This window comes from Sciurus vulgaris, assembly GCF_902686455.1.
Source record: "Sciurus vulgaris genome assembly, chromosome: 3".
Lineage (NCBI taxonomy): Eukaryota > Metazoa > Chordata > Mammalia > Rodentia > Sciuridae > Sciurus > Sciurus vulgaris.
In genome coordinates this window covers 140,755,033-140,778,699 of record NC_136463.1, presented here as the reverse complement: position 1 = coordinate 140,778,699, position 23,667 = coordinate 140,755,033, and the positions used below count along the sequence as shown (strand labels likewise).

At 33.6% G+C, this 23,667-nt stretch overlaps 1 protein-coding gene across 3 annotated transcripts in view; it reads left to right on the top strand.

Moving 5' to 3' along the window:
* TFPI (tissue factor pathway inhibitor) overlaps window positions 1-23,667 on the top strand; it is an 87,247-nt gene that overhangs the window by 53,346 nt on the left and 10,234 nt on the right. The window contains exons 3-8 of one of the 3 annotated variants that reach the window (XM_079134587.1): window positions 1,076-1,273; window positions 4,427-4,465; window positions 8,503-8,679; window positions 9,266-9,361; window positions 20,328-20,407; window positions 20,693-22,710. In XM_079134587.1, the coding sequence (XP_078990713.1) occupies window positions 1,076-1,273; window positions 4,427-4,465; window positions 8,503-8,679; window positions 9,266-9,361; window positions 20,328-20,407; window positions 20,693-20,722 (620 nt within the window). In that variant the 3' untranslated portion in view covers window positions 20,723-22,710. The other 2 variants (XM_079134586.1, XM_079134585.1) reach the window with 2 other exon arrangements.

Below are 23,667 nucleotides of genomic sequence, written 5' to 3'. Positions count from 1 at the left end.
ATTTTATTTTTTCTTATTTCTTTTCAGTTTTTAAAAACAACGAATGAGTTCATATATATTTACTGTGTATAACATGATGTTTTAAAAGTATATGTGCAATGTGGAAGGATTAAATCTAGATTAAATCTATGCCTTACTTCACATAGTTACCAGTTTTTGTGGTGATAGCACTTTACATCCACTTTCAGCATTTTTCAATAAGAAAATGTATTATTAGCTAGAGTGACCATGCTGTACAATTGAGCTCCTGAATTCATTCCTCCTAACTGAATTTTTTATGCTTTGGCCACTAGATCCCCAACCCATCCCCAACCAACTATAAGTTTCAAGTTATCTCACTGGTAAATTCTATAAACAGAATTAGGTCTTTGTTAATATTAATGGACTTGATAAAAATCAAATGTTAAACTTTGTACTATTTCCTTTTTAGTGAATAGTCCTTCCCACAATGGGAAATTTTCCTATGACAAAAATAAGTAGATATTTAGAAATCAAATTTATGATTCAAGGTCAAAAAAATTTCCTCAATTCATTTAAAACAAAGATTTGTTTAAACTTTTCAACATTATTAAACATTTTTATTAAATATGTTTCATGTGCAAATTGTGGCACAACTATGGATTAGGGAGGAAAACTCAGAAAACTGTCCATTAGCATTTGTCTTTAAAACCTGAGTCTAAAGAAGAAGTTTCTATTGAAGTAAGTGAACACATTCTCTTAGTTAGATTGCCTTATAATCACTGTTGAATTCCATCTTTATAAACTGGTCAAGATTTAGGTAATCATTATTATCAGAAGTCTAGGAAAAATACTCTGTGTTTTTCTTTAATAGTTGATGAATATTAAACTTTAACAGTTGATGAGATGAATCTCATTTAGTGAATTTATTAACTTTACCCTTTGAATAACCAAATCACTTGTCATGGGTTTTTATGTGCCTGCTTTATTGTTGTTATACTTTCTCTAAAATTGGAATACATTTTAAAAGAATTGAAAAGGAAAGAGAGGACATTATTATGGTTCTGGAACACTCCATGTTGTTTTACATTTTTATTTTTTCATTTTTACCTTGTAGGTACTAAGTTGCCACCACTGAAATTGATACATTCATTTTGTGCATTGAAGGCGGATGATGGGCCATGCAAAGCGATGATGAAGAGATTTTTTTTCAATATTCTCACTCAGCAATGTGAAGAATTTGTTTATGGGGGCTGTGAAGGAAATCAGAATCGATTTGAAAGTTTGGAAGAGTGCAAAGAAAAATGTGCAGTTGGTAGGTTTCTGACCCAAGAACCTTTGTGTCTATTGAGTCTAATCATAGACTTGGTAATCTTAGAAAAAAGTAATGGAATATTATTTTAACTTTGTCAAAGAATCTTTTTTTTTCCTCCACATTTTTGGTTTTCAGAATCAACTGATGTTTTTAGTTTTTGTGTTGTGATTATAAGCTGATTAAGCCTATTTGATTGTATTCTACTCTTCCATATTGTAGAGTGAGAAGAAAATACTCAAGTTCACAGGACAGGTTTATACTTGCAATGAAACAAGTAATTCAGCCTCCCTTAATAGCTATGAGCTGGTAGGAAAAGAACTGTTATTTGAGTTGACTGAGTTGTACACAATGATCTTGCAGCTGTCTCTTTAGACAATGGAACTGACAGTTTGAGGCTGTCAAGGTACCAACTGGAAAACACTGGTAAAAATATTGGAATGTATTCATCGCAATCTATTCTTCGGAATATCAAGATAAATGAAAGCCAAATAATCTGAGTCAGTTTTATGTCCCCGGTTTCTAACACAACATTCCCCCATGGCATGTTCTTTGTATTGGCTGAACAGTGGTGCTATATATAAAGGCAGTATCTTCAGTTAGTAATACTAGATGCCTTGCTTTGTGCAAAGCAGCAGCTCTGCATTCTGTCTCCATAGATGTCTTAGGAATGTCACCAACACAGATCAGGCAGCTCAGTGGTCCTCAGTACCACGGGCATTAGTGATTGCTAGGTTATTTTTCTGTGATAACAGATGTCTGTACATTATTTTCTCCCATGAGTGTTGGGATTAAGTATCCTATGTTGAGTTGAAAATAACTCTTGGTCTTTGGGCATCTTAGTTAGAGTCCTGGTTGACCCATTTCTTTTTAATCTTTTATTTTGGGGGTGGTGTACTGGGAATTGAGCTCAGGGACTGAGTCACATCCCCAGCCCTATTTTATATTTTATTTAGAGACAAGGTCTCAATGGGTTGCTTAGCACCTCGCTTTTGCTAAGTCTGACTTCAAACTCATGATCCTCTTCCCTCAGCCTCCCAAACCACAGGCATGCACCATAGCACCCAGCTAATTCTTTTTTTTATTTTTCAGTCTATTTATTTTCATCAACGGGTCTTTTCTCTGAAAGGCGTATCTGTTTCTTTTCCTTTCTTCCCTAATTCAGAAGTCTTATTATTCAACATTGTGCAAAAGTTACCCTTTTCCTCAGAAGTTATCAAATATAATAATTTGTCATTAGTAACAGCCCTGCTTACAATCTTTTAAAACATAAAAATGGATGAGCACACAAATAAATGTAAATCTCTTGTCCTCATTTATTCATTGTCTCTTCAAAGTCCACTTAATATTACTGTATGAGTCCCTGTGCTTTTTATACAGTAGGATACCGTTTGGGTTATAGATGACATATAGAAAAAATGCTGCTAGACTTTAAAAAAAATCACCTAAGGAGAGAATTCTATCTTGAACCATGATGGAGTAACTAGAACTTGATGTTCATTTCTAACATAAAGATCTTTAAAAAAAAATACTGTACAAAATATATAAGGCAACTGTTTTCAAACATTGATCAAGAGTTATACAGGATTATAATCACTGAAGGAAGGGAAATACACAAGATGAGTCCTGCAATCTACCCTGTTTTCTGCATGAAGTCATTCTAGACCACTGTTAAGGTGTGGGGGATACCCAAAACCAGCACTGAAGAGACTCTGACTCAAGGAGATGGAGACCTGGGCTTAGGAGTCTGGGGCAAATAGAGTTTTGGCAACAATATCTAGGAGACAATGAATTTGCAGAGGGGTAGAGAAAACTCAGAAATCTGGATAGAATTCCCTCCGAGTTTGTCTAGATATTTGGGAAAATAATAATTTGGGAAAATAATTACCAGGAATGTATAAACAGAATAGTTCCCAGATGCCCCACATAACTGAAAATTATGGAGTATTTAATTTAATAATAGAAGTAAATTAGACCTAGAGTGAAGACTACATTGGACTTGCTCCAACAAAGCTTAAAGACAAACCGTAAGACATCTAGTTGATCTTCAAGTGACTTAACTACCCACCAAAAGGAATTTCAACTTTCTTCTTTAAATGAAGACAATAAAATCCATCAATCAATAGTATGATAATTTTAAAAATTTATAATCTGTCCTTGCAAATAGTGTTAAACATTTAAAGAACACATAAATTATGATTCATAACTAAGAGAAAGCAATGGCTCAATTGAAATAGTCAGAAACAATATAGGTGACAAAATTTTAAAAAAGCATGAACATAATATGGAGAAAACTGGAAAATAAGAAAAATATCTAAATAGAAATTCTAAACCTGAAAAATATAGTATATAAAGTAATAAATTTTCTAGTTGTACATAAGAACAGATTAGACCCTATAGAAGAAAATATCAGTAGATCTAAAGATAATGAAACAAACTGTTAAAATGAAGCATATCAGTCGCACTCACACACACACACACACACACACACACAGATGAAATCCTGTCATTTACATCCACATGAATGGAACTGGAGATCACTGTGTTAAGTGAAATAAGCCAGGCACAGAAAGACAAGTACCACATGTTCTCACTCATACATGGAATACTAAAAAGTTGATATCATAGAAGTTCAGAGTAGAACGGTGGTTCCCAGAGGTGGGAGACACCAACAAAGCCGGGAGGAGAAGGTTGATCAGTGGATCCTAAGTTATAGTTTGATAGCAGCAAGCAGTTCCAGTGTGCTATTGCACAGCAGGGTGACCACAGATAAAAATAAAGTACTATGTTTCAAAAGACTAGAAGAAAGAATTTTTAAAGTTTTCATTCTAAAGAAATGATTTATGTTTGAGAAGATATGTTTAACTTCCTTCAAATGTCTTATGCTTGTGTCAAAACAACACACCATTACTATGTATCATTTTATGTTTTTAATCTATCTGTTAAAATATATTTCTTAAATATGGCAGCTTTGTGGTTACAATAATTGGAAAAATAATCTTTGAAGAAAGTGAACAGAATTTTAATTATTAAGGAATCCTGTGTAAGGATAACTTAAATGGTAATGATTATGTTGTCCTAGTTTGTTAAATTCAAACTCATAATATTACATTATAAACTCTTGCAATTGATACACATGTATTGTTTTTATTGCAGGTTATCCAAAGAAGACTGTAAGGAAGACTTTGAAAAAAGGTGAACATTAATTTACGTACAAATTAGTAGAATTTATGCAAAAGGCATTTAGATATTCAGTTCTTAGTTTTCTCTGATACAAGGTTGATCATAAATCCATATGATGTTTGAAATGATATTCTGTTTCAGTAGATTTGATGCAAAATTAGAAATAAGATACATGATATTTGGTGGGATAGGTTCCAAACATCTTATTTGCTCTCATCCTAAAGCAACATAATATTTAGTGTCAGTACACCTAGAATCCAGAGCCACACATGATATTTTAACATTTTCTAATAGCGATTTAGGTATTGCCAGTCTTGCTTTACCTCTCCAATCCCTTGTTAATCTCAGCACTGTGTGACTTTAGCAAATTTTATTCAGTCTTTACCTGAATGGATGCTTGTCTCTGAGTCAATAGTTCTATATGCAAAAACAGTGAAGCTATGTAGCAATTAATAATTGCCTTTGTCAGCATTATTTACTGTGCATGCACATCTTTGATTTTGTCATTTAGTTTGTATAAATATTTACAAGAACTGATTAATTTTTAGTGAATATATTATAGCAGGACTAGAAACAATGTTAGAAATAGATGAAAAATAAAAAGAAAACAGTCTCCACTTAATAAAGTTCTAGAAACTTTATTAAATAATTTATATTTAAATATTCCAGTTACAATTTATAGTTTTACATTTAAATGAGAAAAACATTAAACAAAGAGAACAAGTTATTAACTCAGAACATGAAAGAATACAAAATTCAAAGCTCATTTTTCAATTTAATTGTGTGGGGGAGAATTAAAAATTTTTAACTCATTGATATTCTGCAGATTTAACTCACTGACCAAAATTTGAATCATAGTCTATAAATTCAATGGCAAAGTTTTATAAGCAACATAAATATGTATTTATTTATAATTTAGAAAAATTGCTTCTTGTAGGAAAGTAATGAATATTACTTCAAGTAAATGAAGTCTTAATGGTCTGTAATATCAAAGAACACAGCATATTTAGAAAGGGAGTTTTATTTACCAAGTAAAAGAAGATATTTTAATGAAAGGAAATACCAACATTGAAACATTAATACCCTTTCCCAAAAACATAATTAAAAAAAACATATGCAGGTAAATTTTTTACTATAAAATTATTCTATAAAATGTCTTTAATAATTCAGAAACTAATCATATTGATAAGAGGCATGGAAACTGGATAATAAAATTCTATTCACATGAATATTAAAATGCTTAAATGCTAAAACAAATATGTAAGGAAGACCTCCATCAACTTGAAGTTAACTCTGTGGCATGACCCTTAACATTGAAATAATTATGAAGACAGTAGACATTCATTGCAGTGCTTTGGAAAAAGTTTTATAAAAGCAATTTCCAAGGATGTAGGCCCAAACAAAATTTCACATTAGGAATTCTATGGCTTATGAAAGTTGGCATATGGCTTAGAATCTACATTCTGTGCCACTGGAGTTTAAGTTCAAGTTAGAGCAAGAATGTGTATGCAAATTTGAAAAAAAATGGCACTTTATTTATCTAAGGACATGGGAAAATAATTTCTTGCTATATAACTGTATTTTAAATTTTAAGACTAAGAAGAATTATTTTACATGTGTGCATTTTCAACCTTGCCCTAAAATAAATTCATGTATTCCAATGGGGCCTCACATGAACAATATGAACTTTCAGGTGCAGAATCGTTAATTATTTCTCAGCATAAATTATATCTTAATTTTCTATTCCTTATAAGCAATATTTTACATACTTCTCTTAAACATAAAACTTTTATACACTCTGTTAATATTATTTAAAATTTTATAAGTACATACTGATTAAAAAGAATCAAAATTGTAATAATTGAATATATTCTTTCACTTCCCTTATGTGAAAAAAATGTTCAACAGCAGACATCATGAAGGAAATGCAAATCAAACCACAGCAAGATTTGACCTCACTCCAATTAGGAAGGTTATGATCAAAAAGACAAAGATAACACTGTTATTAGGAATGTAAATTTGTACAGTCCTATGGAAAACAATATGGAGAGTCCTCAAAAGTTTAGAAAAAATAGAAATACCATATAATCCAGCATTCCCACTATTGGGCATATGTAGAAGGTAAATAAAATTTATGAGTTGAATAGATGGCTACACCCCCATGCTCATTGCAGCATTAATCACAACAAACCAAAATATGGAATGAACCTAAGTGGCCATCAACAGATAAATGGACAAAGAAAACATGGTATGTTATACACAATGCAACACTAGTCAATCATAGAAAAGAATGAAATTCCGTCATTTGCCACAACATGGGTGGACTTGGAGAATATTAAGTAAATAAGTCAGACACAGACCAAACCAGCACTTCGTGTTCTCACTCATACATGGAACTTTAAAAGGCTGACCTCCTTAAAACAGGGTACAATGGCGGTTATCAGAGGTCAAGATGATGGGGGAGAGGTTGCTGGGAAAGTGTTAGTCAAAAGACACAAAATTACAGTTGGATAAGAGAAAATTTTCAAAAGGTCTCTCTTGCAGCCTGGTGGCTACAGTTAGTGCTAGGAGGGCATTAAGTGTCCTCAGTACAGAAATAATGACTGTGGGAAATCATGCATATTGATTTTCAGCATGTATATGTGAGGCAAGGCACCATGTTGCACATAGTAAGTATACACAAATTTAGCTGTCCATTTAAATAAATATTCTAGAAAATAGGATAAAATAGGGAAATCATACTAACATTTACTTTAAAAAAAACATTTGAAGTTAACTTCAAATTGGTACATTTAGAATTTATAAATAATAGTTTTTAAGTTATATTAAAATAGGGACTTTTATGTAAACAACAACAACAAAAAAAAAAAAAAGAACACTTTTTAATAGGGGATTGCTGCTCTAGATATGCAACTACTGTAGAGATCAATAACATTACTAAATAATTGCTTTTCCTCATAGTAAAACACTAGTGGGTGTTGCTTCCCTGAGATAGAAGAGCAAGTTGCTGTATGATATAAAAGCAACATTTAGGCACTATGGTACTAGAGTTACAAGAAAAAGTAGTAGAGAAACTGGAGCTTTGTTTAGTCAAGAAGCTTTGTGAACATAATACATTTGAGAATTAACTAAATTCTCTTTACAGAGTATGCATGTAGAAAGAACTTGTAATGTAGAACATGGTATCACAACTTTTGTGACAGCTGTGTTTAGCCTAGTTTGGAGCACTATCAAAGAAGTGGTATTAGATTTTTGCAAAAGCCTCTTCAATCCCTGAACATGTATTTCCTTTCTCTCTCTGCACTGTTGGAATCATTCCAGCGCTTGAAGAAAAGAAAACTTGCAGCAATGGAGGATGTCATACCTACCACAGATATTAATTTCAGCATAAGAATTCAGGAACTTCTAAGAATAACCATGAAAGCTTCCGTACCCTTCAAATCTCCTTTTCCAAATTTTAAAATTTAAGCCATTCTTAATGAAGCAATACATGGTACTGCATTCCCTAATGATACTCCAAACCTCAGCATGAAAGATTCATAGACCTTGCCTTAATATTGTTGCACATAAGCTCAATAGAAATAATTAAACCAAAATTTACCATGCTAATTTGTACTTCTAAAACAAAGGTGGCACATGATAAAATAACCCCACATCCTTTACTCTCTCAATTCATAAAAAAGAGAGTTAATTCTCTATTCATTTACTATGAGAAATTTAGAGCTTGAAATGCCAATTATAAAGAATATATCTGACAATGGTTGTGTAATCATTACTCTAAATACCACAATAGATATGGTGAATAATTTGCACATGATACAGTTTCCAGGAAAGTCACATTTGTATTTATCATTATTTTTAATGTTTTGCGTGCTGGGGATTGAACCCAGGGCCTTGTACTTGCAAGGCAAGCACTCTACCAACTGAGCTATATCCCCAGCCCTATTTTTAATGTTTACTCCTTAAATAACAGCTAGTTACTTATAAATTTAATGAAAATAGCTAAATTATTTACCCAAAATACTTTCTGATATTTTCATAATTTCTAGAAAAGCCAGATTTCTGCTTTTTGGAAGAAGATGCTGGAATCTGTCGAGGTTATATTACCAGGTATTTTTATAGCAATCAGTCAAAACAGTGTGAGCGTTTCAAGTACGGTGGGTGCCTGGGCAATCCAAACAACTTTGAATCATTGGAAGAATGCAGGAACACCTGTGAGGATGTGTGTAAGTTAATTTCCATCTCATTTTAAGCCATTTATAGACATCCTTTAAAAATAAGGCATCATAGAGGACATTCAGATTTACCCAGGGTTTGTTTTAGCCATGTAAATGAAGATAGTATTATAATGATCAGATCTGAAAGAAGTTCATTGCTGATTTTGGTTTTTAAACAAAGCATGGAGAATTAAAACATTTAAACTATTTTCATAGATTTCATATTTTCTTTATGACACATTATTTAATTTTCCTTACACAGAATATTGTAGTTTGATTTTGGCATAATTGTAGACCTGCTGAAATAGTTTATTCTTATCAAAATTTGAGAGCAAATAGTAACTTTGAAACAGTCACCTAAAATCAGTCTTATTTGCTGGTTAAATCTATTAAGGAGATGACTTAACTGTTACACTGTTTTTTTCACCAAGAAATACAAAGTTCCTCATGGAAAAATTACCTTAAGCTACATTTGCTATTCAGTATTTGCTAACTTAATACAACAATGTGAGTAAAATTGTGCTTTGCTTCATGTATACAAATATAAAAATGTTGCAATGTTTCCATAGTCTAATGGATTATATACTTTTTCCAGCAAATGATTTCCAGGTGGATGATTATAGAACACAGCTTGATTCTATAAACAATATCTCTGTGACTTCCCAACCTACCAAAGTTCCCAGCCTTTGGGGTAAGACTCTCATTTTTTATTTCAGAAAAATATTAAAATGATAACAGACAAAATGGATTGTGTGTTAGGAGTATTCCTAGTTAAAAAAAATAAATTCCACTTTTGTTATTTAATAATGGGCGCATTAAAGTACTGAGATTCCAAGTGTATAAGACTTTTAATCCTCTAAAAGTGATAGTTTTCCTAATCTCTTGTAAAGTACACTTTGAAGTAGGCTTTTATGTACCACATGAAAACTTTCGTGTGATATTTAATTTGGTGCCAATTTTATCTTATAAAATAGTACCAGGAATTAGCCTCACTATATGATGATAAATCATCGTATTGAAAGCAGCATGTCAAAGGTGGTCTAAATTGAGCACTGGCCCTGGGCAAGTTCTCTGGTATTAGTCAGAAGGTAGGTTACAAAAAGTGTTTTAGTAATCATCCCCAAAGGGCATGTCACTCTGGAGAGACATTTCTTTGGGACTTCTGCAGGATTCTCCTTTGGATTCTACCCTGTTTGCATATTTATTAGATTTTTAAAAGGATATAGGAAATATTACCTCAAAACATAGATCTAGCTCAGAAAATAGTGAAAATACTGGAAAACAACCAGAAAACAAATATCTGGACAGTTAGAAACAAACTAAGAAGCTGAAAATTAACAGTATAAAGCCCTGCCTAAATTTTAAAAATCACAGGCTCTTTCAGAGATTGGAGATTATACTTAGAAGCAGTCCTTGTGAATGTATCAAATGTAAACTTTGTATGCAGGTGTTCCCATGGCTGTTAAAATTACAACCTTAGCATAAAAATAAATAAATAAGAGTTTGGTCCAGGAGTTCTCACCATGTGTCAGAATTAGATGGTATTCATAATCAAAATACCATATTTTTATAACAAAACAAACTAGTAGGCAAACAAATAAAAATTCTGTCCAGATGAATTTAAAGTGCTTCAAAGGTTCCCTGAGAGTTATCTGGAATGAGGGCTGTGAATGTCCAACTTAGATCCACAGCTACCCAATCACCTGTGACTCTTTTTTTTTTTTTTCCCTTCCCCCCACCCCTCCCACCCCTCTTTACCCTCTATACAGTAGTTCCTTCCTCCATACTTGCCCCCCTCCCTAACCCTAACTCTAACCCTAACACTAACCCTTCCCTCCCCCCCATTATGTGTCATCCTCCACTTATTAGTGACATCATTCGTCCTTTGGCTTTTTGAGATTGGCTTATCTCACTTAGCATGATATTCTCCAATTTCATCCATTTGCCTGCAAATGCCATAATTTTATCATTCTTTATGGCTGAGTAATATTCCATTGTATATATATATATACCACAGTTTCTTTATCCACTCATCAATTGAAGGGCATCTAGGTTGGTTCCACAGTCTGGCTATTGTGAATTGAGCAGCTATGAACATTGATGTGGCTGTATCTCTGTAGTATGCAGATTTTAAGTCCTTTGGGTATAGGCCAAGGAGTGGGATAGCTGGGTCAAATGGAGGGTCCATTCCAAGTTTTCTAAGGAATCTCCACACTGCTTTCCAGAGTGGCTGCACTAATTTGCAGCCCCACCAGCAGTGTATGAGTGTACCTTTCTCCCCACATCCTCGCCAACACCTGTTGTTGCTCGTATTCTTGATAATCGACATTCTAATTGGGGTGAGATGGAATCTTAGGGTGGTTTCGATTTGCATTTCTCTTATTACTAGAGATGTTGAGCATTTTTCCATATGTTTGTTGATTGCTTGTAGATCTTCTTCTGTGAAGTGTCTATTCATTTCCTTAGCCCATTTGTTGACTGGATTATTTGAATTCTTGGAGTAGAGTTTTTTGAGTTCTTTATAGATTCTGGAGATTAGTGCTCTATCTGAAGTATGATTGGCAAAGATATTCTCCCACTCTGTAGGCTCTTTCTTCGTATTGCTGATAGTTTCCTTTGCTGAGAGAAAGCTTTTTCGTTTGAATCTATCCCAGTGGTTGATTCTAGCTTTTATTTCTTGTGCTATGGGAGTCCTGTTAAGGAAGTCTGGTCCTAGACCAACAAGGTGAAGATTTGGACCTACTTTTTCTTCTATAAGATGCAGGGTCTCTGGTCTGATTCCGAGGTCCTTAATCCATTTTGAGTTTAGTTTTGTGCATGGTGAGAGATATGGGTTTAGTTTCATTCTGTTCCATATGGATTTCCAGTTCTCCCAGCACCATTTGTTGAAGAGGCTATCTTTTCTCCATTGCATATTTTTGGCCCCTTTGTCTAGTATGAGAAAATTGTATTTATTTGGGTTTGTGTTTGTGTCCTCTATTCTGTACCATTGATCTACCTTTCTATTTTGGTACCAATACCATGCCGTTTTTGTTACCATTGCTTTGTAGTAGAGTTGAAGATCTGGTATTGCAATACCCCCTGTTTCACTCTTCCTGCTAAGGATTGCTTTAGCTATTCTGGGTTTCTTATTCTTCCAGATGAATTTCATAATTGCTTGCTCTATTTCTGTAAGGTACGTCATTGGGATTTTAATTGGAATTGCATTGAATTTGTATAGCACTTTAGGTAGTATGGCCATTTTGACAATATTAATTCTTCCTATCCAAGAACATGGAAGATCTTTCCATCTTCTAAGGTGTTCTTTAATTTCTTTCTTTAGTGTTGTATAGTTCTCATTGTAGAGGTCTTTCACCTCTTTTGTGAGATTGATTCCCAAGTATTTTATTTTTTTCGAGGCTATTGTGAATGGGGTAGTTTTCCTAATTTCTCTTTCTGAAGATTCATCACTTATGTATAAAAATGCGTTGGATTTATGGGCATTGATCTTGTAACCTGCTACTTTACTGAAATCACTTATGAGTTCTAAGAGTTTTCTGGTGGAATTTCCAGGTTCCTCTAAATATATAATCATGTCATCAGCGAACAGGGATAGTTTGAGTTCTTCTTTTCCAATTCGTATCCCTTTAATTTCTTTGGTTTGTCTAATTGCTCTGGCCAGAGTCTCAAGAACGATGTTGAATAGAAGTGGTGAAAGAGGGCATCCCTGCCTTGTTCCAGTTTTTAGGGGGAATGCTTTCAGTTTTTCACCATTTAGAATGATATTAGCCATGGGCTTAGCATAAATGGCCTTTACAATGTTAAGGAATGTTCCCACTATCCCTATTTTTTCTAGTGTTTTGAGCATGAAGGGGTGCTGTATTTTATCAAATGCTTTTTCTGCATCTATTGAAATAATCATGTGATTCTTGACTTTAAGTCTATTAATATGGTGAATTACGTTTATTGATTTCCTGATGTTGAACCAACCTTGCATCTCTGGGATGAAACCCACTTGATCATGGTGCACTATCTTTTTAATATGTTTTTGTATGCGATTTGCTAAAATTTTGTTGAGAATTTTGCGTCGATGTTCATTAAGGATATTGGTCTGAAATTTTCTTTCCTTGATGAGTCTCTGTCTGGTTTAGGTATCAGTGTGATATTGGCTTCATAGAATGAGTTTGGGAGGGTTCCCTCCTCTTCTATTTTATGGAATACTTTGAGAAGTATTGGAATGAGCTCTTCTTTAAAGGTTTTGTAGAACTCGGCTGAGAACCCATCTGGTCCCGGACTTTTCTTTGTTGGTAGGCTTTTGATGACTTCTTCTATTTCAGTACTGAAATTGGTCTATTTAAATTGTTTATGTCCTCCTCGTTCAGTTTAGGCAATTCATATGTCTCTAGAAACCTGTTGATGTCTTCAAAATTTTCTATTTTGTTGGAGTATAGATTTTCAAAATAGCTTCTAATTATGTTTTGTATTTCAGTCCTGTCTGTTGTGATATTTCCTTGTTCATTCCGAATTTTAGTGATTTGGGTTTTCTCTCGTCTTCTCTTTGTTAGTGTGGCTAAAGGTTTATCAATTTTGTTTATTTTTTCGAAGAACCAACTATTTATTTTGTCAATTTTTTGTATTGTTTCTTTTGTTTCAATTTCATTGATTTCAGCTCTGAGTTAACTATTTCCTGTCTTCTACTACTTTTGGTGCTGTTCTGTTCTTCTTTTTCTAGTGCTTTGAGCTGTAGTGTTAGGTTGTTTATTTGTTGAGTTTTACTTCTTTTATTAAATGCACTCCATGAAATAAATTTCCCTCTAAGTACTGCTTTCATAGTGTCCTAGAGATTTTGATATGATATTTCTTTGTTCTCATTTACCTCTAAGAATTTTTTAATTTCCTTCCTAATATCTTCTGTTATCCATTCATCATATAATAGCATATTGTTTAATCTCCAGATGTTGGAATAGTTTCTGTGTTTTACTCTTTCATTTATTTCTAACTTCAATCCATTATGATCTGATAGAATACATGGTAGTGTCTCTATCTTCTTGTATTTGCTAACATTAGCTTTGTGGCATAATATATGGTCTATTTTAGAGAAGGATCCATGTGCTGCTGAGAAGAAAGTGTATTCACTCTTGGTTGGATGGTATATTCTATAAATGTCCGTTAAGTCTAAATTATTGATTGTGTTATTGAGATCTATGGTTTCTTTGTTCAATTTTTGTCTGGAAGATCTGTCCAGTGGTGAGAGAGGCGTGTTAAAATCACCTAGTATTATTGTGTTGTGGTCTATTTGGTTTCTGAAATTGAGAAGGATTTGTTTGACATACATGGATGAGCCACTGTTTGGGGCATAGATGTTTATGATTGTTATGTCTTGCTGATTTATGCTTCCCTTAAGCAGTATGAAATGACCTTCTTTATCCCTTCTGACTAACTTTGGCTTGAAGTCCACATTATCGGAAATGAGGATGTATATTCCAGCTTTTTTGCTGAGTCCATGCGCATGGTATGTTTTTCCCCATCCTTTCACCTTTAGTCTATGGGTATCTTTTTCTATGAGGTGAGTCTCTTGCAGGCAACATATTGTTGGATCTTTCTTTTTAATCCAGTCTGCCAGTCTATGTCTTTTGATTGATGAATTCAGGCCATTAGCATTCAGGGTTATTATAGAGAAATGATTTGGTTTCCCAGTCATTTGGTTCATTTTTAAAATTTTGTTTATTTATTTGTTTGACACAACTTGTTTCCTCTTTTATTTGACAATTCCTTTAGGATAATTCCTCCCTTTGCTGATTTGCTTCTTTGTTTTTCATCTCTTCCTCATGGAATATTTTGCTGAGAATGTTCTGTAATGCTGGCTTTCTTTTTGTAAATTCTTTTAGCTTTTGTTTATCATGGAAGGATTTTATTTCATTGTCAAATTTGAAGGTAAGTTTTGCTGGGTATAAGATTCTTGGTTGGCATCCATTTTCTTTCAGGGCTTGAAAAATGTTGTTCCAGGACCTTCTAGCTTTTAGGGTCTGGATTGAAAAGTCCGCTGATATCCGTATTGGTTTCCCCCTGAATGTAATTTGGTTCTTTTCTCTCACAGCCTTTAAAATTCTGTCTTTATTTTGTATGTTAGGTATTTTCATTATAATGTGCCTTGGTGTGGGTCTGTTGTAATTTTGTGTATTTGGAGTCCTATAAGCCTCTTGAACTTGATTTTCCATTTCATTCTTCAGATTTGGGAAATTTTCTGATATTATTTCATTGAATAAATTGTTTCATTCCTTTGGCTTGTTTCTCTAGGCCTTCCTCAATCCCAATAATTCTTAAATTTGGCCTTTTCATGATATCCCATAGTTCTTGTAGATTCTGTTCATGATTTCTTACCATCTTCTCTGTTCAACTTTGTTTTCAAGGTTAAATATTTTGTCTTCAATGTCTGAGGTTCTGTCTTCCAGGTGTTCTATCCTATTGGATATGCTTTCTATGGAGTTCTTAATTTGGTTTATTGTTTCCTTCATGTCAAGGATTTCTGTTTGGTTTTTTTTCAATATCTCTAACTCTTTATTGAAATGATCTTTTGCTTCCTGTATTTGCTCTTTTAACTGACGATTGGTGCGATCATTCAATGCTTGCATTTGCTCTTTCATCTCATCATTTGCTTCTCTGATCATTTTAATTATGTACATTCTGAACTCCTTTACTGTCACTTCTTCTGCCATGCTGTCATTGGGTTTTATTGATGTAACATCTAGATTTGTTTGCAGCATTTTCTTTCCTTGTTTTCTCATATTGTTCAGGTATCAGTGGACCGCTGAGATATTGCAGATTTCCTCTATTGACTTACAATGTCCCTGAAGATTTCTATATATATCCCCCCTTAGCCTTCAGTAGGCTGAAGTCTTGGAGGAAGTTGATAATGTGGTGCTCCACAAGGAATCTGCCTCTCTAGGAGTGGTGTCCTTCAGGTGGGGTATAATCCCTGCTAGTGGGCAGAGGTGCCTCCACTTGTTGACCAATGGTCATCCAAAGGGGACCTAGGCTGCGGGCTGAGGCAAGGCCTGTTTGGGCCTGAGTCTCTGGTTTTACCGTCCTTTTGGGGAAACCTCCCCCAGCAGGGAAGACTCACCCGGTGGGGAGGTCTCGCTGGTCAGTTCCCTCCTAGAGGTTCCCCTCAATTTACAGCTACCACCTGCGCTGGGCTGCCTTCCTCTGCAAAGTTCCACCTGTGACTCTTGATTCAGTCTGAGAACCACACCTTGGAAGTCACAGAGAATTTGAAACGTGCTTATAAAAGTACTGGAAAGTGTTAGGTGACATGAGATCTAAGCAGGAACATTTCATGTATTCTCAGAACCTGAAACACTCTCACGTGAGAATCAGGTTGTGTCTGTACAGACCTCACCCTTCAGTCCCACCCAATTCAGACCTCCAGATTGATGCCCACATCCCAACTCTTCCCTGTTCTCCTGATTAATGAGTATTAATGTGTGAGATCTAAAGCTTAGCTATCTCCCTGCAAAATGTTTGTTTTTGTTGTGAGACCTTCAGAAAAGAATGGTTTTCTCATAGGTTAGTAAATTCTTTAAATCTTAGGTATTCAAGGATTGCTGTAACACATAAGATATCATAAAGGGAATGAAAATTCTCACTCATGATGTAGTTAATTCAAACAATCTTCAGGACTTTGATTTTATAATCAGGGAAGTGTATCAAATACCAGATTTACTGAAGTTTTATTTTTTAAATATTTCTTTGCTTGTAATGAGTATCTTCGTGTTTTATATTTTTATCTGTAAATGTAAGTGGTTTCATTGCATTGATTATTTCTACCAGCTCTCTCTCTTTAAAAGATGTTTTATTTTAGGCACTTAAATATCACATGTTCAATTTTAAATTTATTGTTTTAAAAGATGTGAAAGTTTATAATTAAACTTAACAGGCCTAAAATTAACAGGCCTAAAGATGTGTGTGATACAATATGTCTACAAATAAATGTATGAAATCGGTTTTCAATATTTAAGTATTTTCTCTTTGAGTTCAGTACCAATTCAAGTAGAGATATTCAGTCAGTTATCATTAAAATAAGTAGAGTAGTTTAGGGGATAGTTTTGCCTCTGTGTTTAATGAAGCATAAAATTCATGATATTTTGCTAATACATTACCAAGAAAAAAGGTGGAAAGAAAAGCATGAGAAACTAATTTCAATGGGCTTTCAATAGATGTCCATTCTAGGTTTTCATGAAGATGCATATTGAAGTGTAACAAATAAATAAATGTTTATAAAATAAATTTACTAAGCAGTAAAAAAATGACAATATGAATTTAAAAGAAAATACAAATAAGGATTTTTATTTAAAATTATAGACATTTGAAATATATTTTTACAGAAAATACCTTTAAAATTAAGGCAAATGCTTCCTTCATTTGTTCTGAAAACTTTTAAAATTTTGATTGTAGGTATTTGCCTCAAAAATCTATATTCCAACAATCACTCTGATACTTTTTCCTCTTTCTCTAGAAGCATAATAAATTCTTTCTTTGTCTTTTGTTTTGTAATCTTCCTAATCCAAATCATGAAACAATATTAAAACTACTTTGAGAGTTGTATACTAATGGTGGCTTAGCCTGGAGAGCTTGGTGATGAAACCAGGGCTCCATTTTTCCTAAGATCTACATGATCCCTGAGCTGCCCTATGCAGGATGCAGAAGGTAGTGTGCAGATATCCTTCCTCTCCGTGGAAAACCAAGGTAACCCCTTCCCTGCTCCATCCAAGGGTCGTGCTGAGATCTATAAAGATCTCCAAATTTAATAGCTCAAAAAAAATTACATCCATCACTGCTTGCAATAACATTAATACATTTTGTGAGAGTTTAAGAAAATTCAGTTCTGGTTTAGGTAAAACCTTGTTATTCAAAGTTTTTTACAAATGTGTAAGGATCTTTGTATTATTTTTTTGAAAAGATGTAAATTTTAAAGTTTCAACTCAATGTGAAGGAATTATAGCAACAGAAACAGAATTAACTAACAATCCTTTCCATTAAATAAAAATCCTTAGAGTATTTGAATATTATAAATTTAATTATTATTCATTAAGTGGAATATTTGCAAATATAATTTCAAATGTTTCTCTTCATGATACTAAAAAAACCTTGCAGAAATTTTGTTTAGTGTTTACCAGTTACTAGAAAATATCTTGGTACATTCATTTTTTAAGTTTCTATTTATTCTTAATTATTATATTAGTGTATGAAAATTTGAGAATATGTTTTTTCAGTAGTCTCTCTTGGCTCAAGGTTAAGTATAATGGAGGTTTAGTTTTTTTTTGTTTTTTTTTTTACATTTCAATGTTAACAGGCTATATGGGTGATTCCGAAGATTGTGCCCTACTCTTTCTTAAAGACCATTTTTTAAATGATTTGTAAGCTGAGTGTGGTGGCACATGCTTATAATTTATCCCAGCAACTGGGGAGGCTGACACAGTAGGATTGCAAGTCCAGGGCCTCCCTGGGCAACTTAGCAAGACCTGTCTCAAAATAAGTAGATAAATAGAACGGTAGAACGGTAGATCGGTGAAAGAGAGGGAGAGGGAGAGGGAGGGGGGGAAGGGGGAGGGGGAGAGGGAGGAAAGAAAGAAAGAAAGAAAGAAAGAAAGAAAGAAAGAAAGAAAGAAAGAAAGAAAGAAAGAAAGAAAGAAAGAAAGAAAGAAAGAAATGGTGAATTAAAATGGGTGGGGATGTAGGTCAGTGGCAAAACATAAAACACACCTGGTTTCAATTCCCAGTTAGAGAGAGAGAGAGAGAGAGATTATAAGCATCCCAGAGAACAAGTGAACAAGTGGAGACTTTATTTGACCAGCTGAATTAAGAGGATATCCATTTAGTTACAACAAATGTGTTTTTATGTGTGAGAGAAATAATTCTAAAGCAGTTTCTCTAGATGAGTGCAGTTTATGCAAATCTTCTGAATGAAAACCCATCACAACTGGTTCTTCTCCACTTCTCCCCTGTGATTGACCATATGATATTGTAGCTCAAAGCTATGGGTTTTAATCTCTGCTCTTGCACTTAATAACAGTGTGAGCCTAAAATATTTCATAATCACTCAGAGTCTTATCTTCCTACTGTATAATGGGCATGCTGATACTATAGTAATGGTCAATGTACAGATCTCTCAAGGCATTCCTGATACTTTACCAAGTATTATTTTATTATTCCCCATGTAATTCAGAGAAATACAGTTAACTCCCCAGATCTTAGTTTCTCATCTATAAAAACAACTCTGTAAGCTCACATCTGTAGGAGAAATAGATATTTCAGATGCTTAAAAAATTCTAATGAATAGATTAACGTCTCAGAAAATATATTGTCTCAAAATCACAACAAACTTTTAAAGGAGATTTCACACTATAACTAAATAAATCTATGTATGGAAAGAACCAGTTCAGACGTGTTAATTAGATCACAGTATGCAAAAAATCAGTGGTATACAAAAGTAACATCCGAATTCAAAACCCAGTGAAGCCTATTTGTGTGATTTGTCTTCACCCTGTCAGTATTTCCAACTCTCCACATATTCTAAGTTCTGCCACTGTTTTTGTTTCTATCATTCCAGCTTGAACACTTGAAATTTTATTTTGATTACTTCTTTTCTTAGTCATTCATTAAATTCTATTGCTTTTTATAGTGAGACATTCATTTCTGCCTCTTCAATTTTCATTCTGGTTTATTTTGTTCAGATTGTGAATCCCTCCAAGCCCTGTTTAGTTTACTCAAACAATGTAAATCCAAACTGAGAGACTATTGACAGTGAAAAAGAATGCTAAAAAGTTTAAGTTATATGTTTATTTTAAATATACATGCCTTGGCAGAAAAGCTGAACTGTCATTTTGGTTAATCTATAAAATATTTTATTATTTAATGTATTTTAATTATATATAGAATTAGAAAATCAGATACCTGATATAAGTCAATTAAATGTATTTATGCATACATATATATGAAGAGAGAGTCAAATATAAGATGAATTATGTATGACCTATTAGACATCACTATTATTGTTCTGTGCATCCATGATTTTCTGATAAGCCTATCAGAAAGTTCACATCTCTGCTTCTTTATAGAAAAAGCAAAAGAAAAACGAAAAAAATTCTTACAGATGCATTCTTTTTGTGTTTCTTTAACTGTATCTAGTTGATTTAAACTTATCTGCATTATCTGTTGGCTCTCTACCTACTCCAGATTTTCTTACTATCCCTTAAATATAATATAAAAATTATAAATTAAATATAATGTAAAAATATAAAAATTATCCATTGAAATTGCTCTATTCATTATCATTAAACACAAGTTGTTCGCTTTTCAGTCCACATGATATTCTATGTGATGTCTCTCACCTAACACTCACTGGCCCTTCCAACTTCTTATCTAAACTGATTTTCACTGCCATTAAAAAGAAAGAAGCCTTCTTCATCTTTCCTCTGGCTTCTTAGTGTGATTCTTTTATATGCTTGTACTATTTGATATTGTGTTTGCTTTGCCTTATTGACTATTTTACAAGTTTTTTGAAAGAAAAATGATGTATTATATATTTTATAGCCTACCCCTTCCCCCAGCATTTAACCCAGTGTTAAGCATGTGACAGATGACTTACACTTTTTGTTTATTAATTTTGTGATCCACAGTTACAAAAGAAAGAACAAATGATGGTTGGAAGAAAACTGATCATACTTACCAAGTGTTTCTGATCGCCTTCTGCATTTATGTATCCATGTTCTTATTAGCGTTGGATAGCATTTTATGAATATGTTAATATTTGGGCTTTTGACATTTCTTAATATTTATATAGTATCTATGATATCTTTGATAGCATACCATTAATAAAGTTTTAACATTTACATGCATAGTTAATATATTCCTTCACTATCTTACTGGTAAATTGCTAACTAGCAAAGAACAATTATTATTCTCAAATATTCATACTGGTTCTGGGTCTTTGGGGTGGACCTGACCATTCATGGAAAAAGTGAGTTATTTTCCTATCTCACAGCCCCCTTTGCTTCTATACATCAACTCTTAACAGCTGCCTTGGGACTACATCAACTCTATGATATTTTGGAAAAAATCATCTTTGGGTAGTCTTCAAAAGCCTGCTGCCAACCCAGTCTCTGGCACTTGCTCTCTGACTGATGAAAGAAACACCTACGTATTTGATCCAGGGCCACATTGCTCTGTGCCAGCTGCCAAGTCCAGGGCGAATGATTGGATGTCATGCTGAAGACCATTTGGCTACTCGAAACTCTCTCCTGACTGTATTATATGTATGACCTAGTGGCCAGAAATCATATATGTGTGGAAAAGTGGTATAGAAAGCAAATAAAAGCATATACATACATATGCATATATAAATACATTAAAAATGTTTTTGGTTTTCATTGGCCTTCTGGAAGAGGATTATACTGATGAAGGACTTAATCGACAGCCAAACACCAGCACTGATAGAGTTGATTTATAGATTTGTAGGATAATATTCCCATGTACTTGGCCTCTTTTTTTGAAGTTGTAATTACCTGTAGAGGAATTCATGATTATGGAAATTCTCTGGGAAGAAAACAACCCCAAAGAATCACATATTCAGTTGCATACCCTAGCCATCATGAGCATGCAGACAAGGCAGGAAAAAAAACATTTCACCACAACTTACCTACAATTCCAAAAATCCTGCTTTTCAAATACATTCTCTAACCAAGAAGTATAAAAACATCCCTCATAATCTCAATATTCCCGCATAGTAAATCTGGTGCCTCCTACTGAATTTCTGGCAAAATAGCTATCCAAAAATAGATAATTTTTGGAGAGCATCCATCAGACCTTCTGCTTCCTGGCAGGAGTGCTGGTAAGAAACAAAAATGTAGCACTTCATCCCTGCCAAAATCGAAGTCATCCAAATGCAGTCACCCTAAGTGACCAATGCCTGCCTTTCTAACCCCTTTCTTCCTGGGCCATCTTGAGTCCAACCAAAGATATTTTTTGTCCCAGACATAACAGTCCTCTAGAGAAGAGTTTCTCAGCTTGAATATACTTTTAAAGGGAGAAAAATCACAGCTTCTAAAGTGTAAACTCCTAAAGTTTATAACCATTATACACCTATTAACCACAATTTATTTACAGAGTAATACAATCTAAACTACTAGAAAATAAATTACTACTACTTATTTGATAAAACATGTTTTGCTACAAAACGAGAGAGAGAGAGAGAGAGAGAGAGAGAGAGAGAGAGAGAGAGAGAGATCCTCACTGAAATATGAATTTAGTATAGTATTGTCAGTAACAGGGCAGGTTATGAATGAGATAGAATTAGTTTAGAAAAGTCCATGTGACTGTGTTGTGTGTGATTCTTTGAATGCCCTTTATCTACTTGAATGCAGAAGTGAATTTGAGAAGCACTGATATAAAACCTGTTCATTAGGAAAATCCCAACTCTACTTTTAAAGGCACACCACAGAGTGGTATTTCTAGCTTTCATTCACAGCTAATGCTATGAAATGGATCAGTCTGACTGGCATGTGATTATGGGTAAGACACATCTAGGACACTTTGGACACTACACTTCAGTGAAGAGGCAATTTGGGGATAAGATACGAGGGAGAAGTTATGACAGCTTTCTCTTTAGCTGAAAAAAATCATTAAAACATCTTTGCCCAGATTTCTTTTTTTTAATTTTCAGGTTAGTTCACTGAATAACATCATAATGGTTAAGAACACTGACTTTATAGACAGAAAGGTGTGTTTTTAAATCCCAGTTCTCCTATTTCTCCACTTACTCTGTGACCTTACCAAAAAAAAAATCATACAACTTCTCTCAGCCTCAAGTTCCTCATTGGTTATAAGTGGATATCTGTGAATATTTTTATAACACGAAATTCTTAATCCAGTGTTTAACACAAAAGACGAGCTCAGAAGTACTAACTTTTGAGATTGTTTTTGATGACGATAATGACCTAGTTCATTATCATAGCAGAAAAAGTAATGACATAATTAAGGAGTATTACTTGAAAACATTGATATTTATAATATTAATATAAAAAATATCTGTAATCTCCAACTTAAGTGTTTTAATATATTTCATATTGTTATTTCATACTGTTAACATATAGCCCTTGTAAACTTCAAACAAAAATTTTGAAATACAAGTATATTTTTTATGTTTCTAGATTTTATTTCTAATCAGAAGACTTATAAAATTTGTCTTTCCAACTTTATGACCTGAGGTACACTTCTATGTACTAATTTCAGTTCAGTTCAACAAAAGTTGTGTGTCTTCTACATCATAGAAATTATAACAAAGAATGAAAACATAATTATAAGTACAAGGTGGCTTTGTTCTCTACAGGTGTACCCATTGAACAGAGGATGGATTTAAATCAATAAATGATGGAGGAAGGATTTAAATCAATACATGATTTTGATGCCTATCTCACATGCTAAGACAGAGACGGACACTTGGTCTTCTCAGAACCTCTTTTGTTTTCCACCTTGGATTTTTTTGCCAAGATGCTGGCTAATCTGTAGGCGTAGTTAATTCCAACTTTATTCAGGGATTTTTCTAAGGAAAGTCAAAATGAAAGAAAATCACAATAAAATAATAAATTATGAAGCAATTATAATTTATTCTATAAAGATGTTTCATAATATAAAAATAGTCTACCTTTTAGGTCACCCAGTCTAGAAACACTAGACTTTTCTGTTGCTCTCTTTCTACCTATGTTGAGTCTAGGGCTTTATTTTGTTCATACTGATACATAGCAAGGGTCATTTTACAGTCTCCTCTACTGAAAGTTGCTGAATTCAACTAATACATGACTAGATGAGTTTGTTTCATGCATTAAGCAAGATCAGAACTTGCCTCTTTCATCTTTCAATACTTTCAAAGGTTCATTAAGATCTATTTCATAAAGACCAAATATATTAACATTCAAGAATCTTCTTAATTTGATCTGAATCTACTTTTCCAGTCTTGCATCC